This window comes from Carassius auratus, chromosome 41 (assembly GCF_003368295.1).
Source record: "Carassius auratus strain Wakin chromosome 41, ASM336829v1, whole genome shotgun sequence".
Lineage (NCBI taxonomy): Eukaryota > Metazoa > Chordata > Actinopteri > Cypriniformes > Cyprinidae > Carassius > Carassius auratus.
In genome coordinates, this window is record NC_039283.1 from 12,467,274 (window position 1) to 12,474,757 (window position 7,484).

Below are 7,484 nucleotides of genomic sequence, written 5' to 3' on the forward strand. Positions count from 1 at the left end.
AGTTTGATTTAAATTAACCACTGTTCATAGAGTGCTGTATCCAAGCATGTTAACATAAAGTTAAAAAATTATTTAGTTTGTTGAGATTATTGGTGGGTTTTTGTTAAATTTGAGCCCAAATCATCACAATTAAAAGAACCAAAGACTTAAACTGCTTCAGTCTGTGTGCAATGAATTTATTTAATATAGAAGTTTCACAATTTGAGTTGAATTACTGAAATGAACATTGATATTAAAATTTATTTATTTCATTTTGAGATGCACCTGTAATAATATACACTGTACATTACGATTGCATCCTGTTAATGTACAACAAAACTGAGGTGCAAACATCTGCCACTACATAGACTATAGCCTATTATTATATCTAATGACAATTATATCTAATGACAATTTACACTTATTGCATAGAAAAGACAGTGCAAAAATATAATTTATTGCTATTTTTACTTGTTTTAAATGGTGCATCTCTAAAATACTTTCAAAACCATGAAACAATGGCAATGGCAATTGGCAATGGCAAAAAAAAAAAAAAAAAACTTAAATAATCCTTCTAAGTGCAAACAGCTCTGCAGGCAATTAGTTCCTAGCATGGGGTGTTATGGGAGATGTAGTCCGTGAAACAATAGTACAGGTAAATTATAGAGTGCCCTTTAGAGCACATACAGTAGGCACTCCGGTAGGAGATTGTGACACTATCACATTTAAAAAGTTTTACACAAATTGTGTTAACGGCAGGTCAAGTGCTGCTGTCATTAAAGAAAATTCTATTTTATTTATTTATTCATTTTACTCAAGTTATTTTACTGAATATTAAAATATAATGTGTAATTAATATATTTGTGTTTAATAAAATGCTAAAAATGACCGTCTACCAGTATGTATAAGGGCACCGCATAAACCCAACATAACTCAAACCAGTGGCAGATTGCATTAGTTTCTGAACAAAAGGTCAGATTAATCAGAATATTCAGGGGCTGTGACATGGAAATGTCTTCAACAGAAATGCTCTGTGGCATTCACCATGGTTCACTACTGGGCTAGAGCATTATGTAAGCGAGCCCTAAGGTTATCACAGTGCTGGCTGTGTGAGGAAAGAGAGCACAGATTTGAGTGCGATGTGTGGCAAGAACACAATGTGTGTCACTGCCAACTGACAGCAGCTGTCACAGACACTGAGCTGATGTAAAAAATATTAGTATTTTTAGTATTATATCAGTATGCAGACAAGTGACATAAACATCTTGTAGCTATTTTTAACGCATTTATATATCCCATGAAACACAACAGATGTTTAGAAGAATGTCCAAGGAGCTCTTTTCCATACAAAAACTAATGGTCATTTACACTTTAAAGGTCGAAAATAAATAAATAAATAATTTATTTATTAAAATATGTGACATTGAGAAATCTAAGTGTTAGCATAGAGTATGTGGTTGAAAATGTGAGTGTTCTGAATTTAGTTTTGTGTGATGAACAGACTGAAACATAAGCTGTTATTGATATTGAATCTTCCTTTCTATGCCAGTTCTCAAATCTCTTTTGCCCTTGCATCATGTCAGGTTTAACACAAATAAGACAAGCATCATAGAATTTAAAAATTAAATAATGACAAAATGATGATGGCCTTTATCACCCATCATATCCATTTACAGTGGATCTCTGTTGTTCTAAATTCAGACGCGGTTCACTTTACAGTGTGAAATATAGCAATGGTGTGTCAGTATGGCCTGTGGGGTTTGAGAGGTAGGGAAGGTGTTCTAACTAAGAATGAGCTGTTAAAACACTTACCATACCACAGGGTCACATCTCACCTTAACTTCTCACCAACAGTCTTCTTCTTCTCACCAACAGTCCCAGCACACATAGGAACCAAATGTGTTAAATGTTCTTGTTAGAGGAGTAATGCAGTTAAATGTTACGAGAAAAATTAAACCACCGTATTTTCGCTGGACTCTCTCTGCTTTGAAAGTTTAGTCACTTATTGCCTTCATAAATGAAAAATTTGTTTGAAAACTGTTCATACAGTAAGGTTAGTAAGTAACCCTGAGTACTCAAGTTGTGTAATATTTTACACTGTAAACTGCATTCATATTCTTATTTACATATTCATGAGGTTGATAACAATGATTAGACATTTTGTACGAGAAATATATAACACTATGTAATATTGCTGGTATGAAACATGCAAGGATGATGGCATGGAGAACCCACTTGCAGTTTATTTTCAATGACTATGGGGTTGACTAGAAAATAATGACATGTGACATCTTAATATACTTAAATACATGACAAAGTAACAAACACAAGGGCTTAAAAACAAGACTTTATGGTAATCACATGATGTAAACAACCAATGAAGAAACTGAATTGCTAAACAAAATGAACATGATCCAATGAGAGAACAGAATTGATAATGAGACAGCAAGACAATGAACCAGAGAAAACATGACATGAGCAACAAGAAGGAATAGGATGTCACATGACATAAAAACAGAATAAACACAACTGAAACCAAAGTAGAAGACCTGCAATAAAAAAAAAAGAAAATCATATAGCATGAACAAATACAAGCTGCATTTCAAACTAACCCCTGTTCAAAATAATGTGAAGCATGACTTTACCCAGGTTTAAATCGTAAGTGGTTTTAATTTTTTTGAAAGCTTATTTGTCAATGTCTATTGACATATGAAATCGTATTTTTTTTTATTGTATTTTTTTTTTTTTTTACATGTGATTAATTTGTTGTTTTCCCCAGGTGAATGACAGACTAGACCGGTCTTGCTGTGGTTTCAAACCAGACCCATCAGAACTCTGTGTAGAAAACCTTCTGCATGTCAAATGTGGAAACCCAAAGGACTTAAATTTGGTGCACATCTTGGTAAAGGAAATATTGGTGATATTTGTCACATCTTCCAATAAAAAAATGTCAATACACAACATCCTCATTCAAGTCCGCCCTTATAGTCCATCTCACATTACCTCCCAGTTGTAGAGTAAAGGGTCTCATATTTTATATAACTAAAATGGTAATATATATATATATATATATATATATATATATATATATATATATATATATATATATATATATATATATATATATATATATATATATATATATATATATATATATAAACATCAAGGGCACAAGATCCAGTGCACTTGTAATTATTTGTATTTTTACATAACTTCTTGAAAATCCATTATAGCAATACAGTGGAATACAATGAATAACAAAATGTTGAGCATATGAAACCTGTAAGACCCATAATGATAAATATGGTATGGGATGAACCCTTTTTTTATCTGTTTAAAATGTTTAAATCTGACGTTGCAGTGTTCTTTGCTCTATTATGTAGATGTTTCTATTTATTTAGGTATTAGCGTCTGTTAAATTATATATATATATATATATATATATATATATATATATATATATATATATATATATATATATATATATATATATATATATGTATATATATATATATATATATATATATATATATATGTATATATATATATATATATATATATATATATATATATATATATATATATATATATATATATATATATATAAGTTTTATTTAAAAAAGTTTTACTTCAGATTTCGCAAGTATCCTTAAAATTTTCAATACACTATTTGACTTTGAAGAGAGTAAACATGCATAAATAATGACACTATGGCATCAGTGTAACTTGAAGCAATTGCCTTTTTCATCAAGTTGTACTTACTGATAATGACAAGGTCACATAGCTGGAAAGTATTCGTTTTCTACCAGGAGAGTGTAGAGATTTTTTTCCCCTTTAACTCGGCTTCCCAGTATCAAAAGCAATAACTTTCCAACAGCTCTCAAGATCTACGTGAGGTTTGAGATCACTCTCAAACTGTGAGTTAGATACCCAACTAAACTAAGTGAGGCAGCTAAAATAAGTCAAGACAATCCGTTTCCATGGGAGCCTTTAGATTAGTTCTTTAGTCAATATCTGATAGTGTTAATGGAGCTGGTTAAATGGAGCTCCAGTGTAGATCTAGTTTAGGTTTTTGGACCCTCTCTGCAAAAGTCATCTGTTTTAATATTGCTTGCTCACAAAATCATGCCACAATTTCAGAAATGTCTCCCTGTTGCTTAGAAAAACATACAGAGCCCACTGCAGCTAGTATAATTCATACAAACGGTCTCTTTTGTTAACCCTAACCCTGATATTAAACATGCATGCGAACTGAAAAAACAAAACAAAAACAAAAAACATTGTATTTATGTTATTAAATGCAATTCTAATATTTTTGAGGTGTGACTTAAAGGGTTAGTTCACCCAGAAATTAAAGTTCTTTCAGATCCTCATTTTGTTCCAACTCCATAAGGCTTTTGTTCATCTTCAAAACACAAAAAATATTTTTTAACGAAACATGAGATATTATTGTCCCTCCATTGAACATCGGACGGAACCAGAACTTTGGTGACGCTTTAAAAAGTTCATAAAGACATTGTAAATGTATATGATGGACAGATTTAATTTAGGATTTGAATCACATAAATGTTGATTAAGACTCATCACATATGGTAAGAGGAAGCTCAAATGTGCTTGCTTGACCAAAAGAACCAAGGTGTTTGAGCTTCTGAAAATTCTTATTATTGGTGGAACTAACCAATTAAATGTCCAAAAAGTTTCCAAATACATAATAGAAATAAGCATGAATCTAATCAAAATAATCTCTATTATTAACCTCTATTTATAGGTTCAGAAGACAGAACCATCCAGACTGGTCTTTATTGACAATGCAGGAAGACCTCATCAACCACAGGACAACCTCAACTTCAGACTGCTTGAAGGTATTGATGAGTAAGTATTAATTTATCTAGACTTACAATATTTATACTGTCTTATACTGGCCCAGTGGTTAAAAATGTGGACTGTTAACTATTGAAAGTTTGAACTGTGACTTCTTAACACTGTGCCTTTGAATAACAGACTTGCTGACCCAAGTCCAATTGGATACAAGTGCCAACTGAATTAGAAGCAGACAAGTTATGTTTACAAATACAAATTTCAGAATAAGGATTCTGTTCTCAAGGAAATAAGACCGATCAACATACAAAACAGTTAGTGTAACAGTGTGTTTGTTGATTGGCAGGTTTCCAGAGCGGGCCGTTTCAGTGCTGCAATCAGGATGTCTGGAGAGGATGCTCCTTCGCTCCCTATCTGTGGATCGGGAATTCTGGGTGAGCAGAGGAAAAGCATCCGGCCTCAAATCTATCATCCGGCACGTAGAGCAAAGAGCCAAGGCCCTCCTCCAGTATATACAAAAGAAGAAACTGCGACTCAGCAGAGATCTTTAACTCTCACATGAAGAGATTCTCTTATATTGTAAAAACAATTACTGAATTCTTAGAAGACAAAATGTTTATGGAAATATTTTGCTTTGATTTTAATCATCCTGTTTCATTTATGCAATTTTGTTCATTAAGTCTTGTTGTGTTGTGCTGTTTAGAAAGTCATGCAAACTATGCAAGACAGCTAAAATGAGAAGAGCTGGTGCGTTTTGCATGTATTTTTGAGTCGATTTCCTTAATCAGGGTTGACAATCCTTGAACTGTGATTAAGTGATACTTATAGTGTCTGAGAGAAGACACTCCAGATGGTCATTTGCAAAGCAGGACTCATGCAGAGGCCCGTCACTGTGAAGAGACTTAGACTATGTGCTAACCAGACATAATGCAATAAGATTTCAACAACAAGCAATTTGTCTTTCTATGTTGAATGTTAATTTGCTGTCGATGGCACACAGTTACAGTCAATTAGAATATATGTAATATTTCATGTACAGTTATGAGGGGTGAAATTTTGGTCTAATGATGTTTCATATAGCGGGAGGCTGATGTCGCACAGTCTTTCGCTTATTTATTTTGTGGTCACGGCTGAACTGGACAAAACCAGAATTTACATGGAAGAAATTAAGCTTTGTATGTCAAGTCTTCCTGTGGTGCTTTAAGAAAGGGTAACTGCAGCTGTAAATTCAATATGAAGCTAAGCTAACAAAGATTTCAAACTATTTTTCTTGTACAGTGTCTTTAAAACGGCGAAAACAAAAGAATTGTGGTGTACAGGCTAAATCTTTGATGAAGGCTGCTATACTAGACTAGATGCTGAGGACTATGACACTGTGGTGCGGAGTGAAACTGAGCCCTCTCCACTTAACTCCTGCTGGGCACAACTGCAAAATTTAAAATAATCGAAGACATTCAGCAGATATCAGTTCCTGAAATCAAATGAAAAGGGGCTGAAGAAGAGTTTAGAGTGGCTATATCGAGTCCATCTGTTCATGAGCTGATCTTGTCACTTCCTATAAGCCTCATACTCATCACACATTTGGAGATTAGGAGCATGCCGAGGGAGAAAAAAATAAATGATATCAGTGAAACATTAAATCTCCCTTTTATCCAGTTTAAATTCCCAAAGGTCTCGTTTACATTTTCCTAATGTGGGCCAGAGACTCCTGAATGTGTTTTGTTTCCGATTTCACTTCAAAGAACTTTGACTGCTTCTTTTAAAAACGTAGGAAGAGAGTTCTCCAAACAGATTTATTACCTCCTAGAACATAAGGCTTTTTAGCATAAATTATATTGTATATCCTTGACTAGCTGATATAATATTTAAAAACTGCAGTAAATTTTAGTGCATTGTAAGGAAAGATGGGTAAAACATATAGTGGGTATTGAAAAGACCCCCCCCCCCCCCCATTAAAAAATAAAAATCTAATTTTGTTGCTTTTCAGCCAGAAATGAAGATAGACAAGAGTTTTTGTTTCATCCAGCAATATTTACTTAGTGCAACTTGTAACATCCACATGAAATATATAAATAAACATAACCCTAACATTCAAAAAAAAAAAAAAAAAAACAGAATCACTGAGTTGGAGAAAGGATCACCCCCCTCCTAAATAGTGTGAACTCAAATCATGTGTAGCCAGTCAGCCCCTTAGTGGCACACAAAGGCTGCATTCCAGTACACTTTTAGACATGCACTTACCATAAAGTAGTATAATTCAAGTTTATTTTATCAAGTATACGTAAGTAAAGTTCAAGTATATCTTTAATTATACTTTATTTAGCAAGTATAAATTCTGTACAGAAGATGTGTACTAGTGCCCTTTACCATATAATAATGAAAACACGGATTCTAGGAGCACAAGTATAAGTTCAAATATATTTTGACTTTTTGTAAGTATAAGTCAGGTATACTTAAATGTCATTTTAAGTATATTTCTGAGAAGTACATGACGCCCATTTCTGAGAAGTACATAAAAAGTAAACTAAAGGCATACTTTCCTATTTTTAGTTTAAAAGAAGTATAATAATGGCAAACTTGAATAAACTTATTTTTTGTAAGGGTTAACTTCAGGTTATCCCCTCTGCCATTTTGAAGTTGTGTTCCACTTCGTCAAGTGGACAAGGGAAGTTTACATGGACATACCC

At 33.1% G+C, this 7,484-nt stretch overlaps 1 protein-coding gene across 3 annotated transcripts in view; it reads left to right on the forward strand.

Moving 5' to 3' along the window:
* The window catches only part of LOC113060098 (protein FAM198A-like), a 30,827-nt gene extending 23,705 nt beyond the window's left edge, over positions 1-7,122 (forward strand). The window contains exons 3-6 of one of the 3 annotated variants that reach the window (XM_026228928.1): positions 2,759-2,881; positions 4,748-4,851; positions 4,981-5,036; positions 5,144-5,279. In XM_026228928.1, coding sequence (XP_026084713.1) covers positions 2,759-2,881; positions 4,748-4,851; positions 4,981-5,026 — 273 coding nt within the window. In that variant the 3' untranslated portion in view covers positions 5,027-5,036; positions 5,144-5,279. Of the gene's footprint in view, positions 1-2,758; positions 2,882-4,747; positions 4,852-4,980 lie in introns of all 3 variants that reach the window. The other 2 variants (XM_026228926.1, XM_026228927.1) reach the window with 2 other exon arrangements.
* Positions 7,123-7,484: the final 362 nt, after the last annotated feature.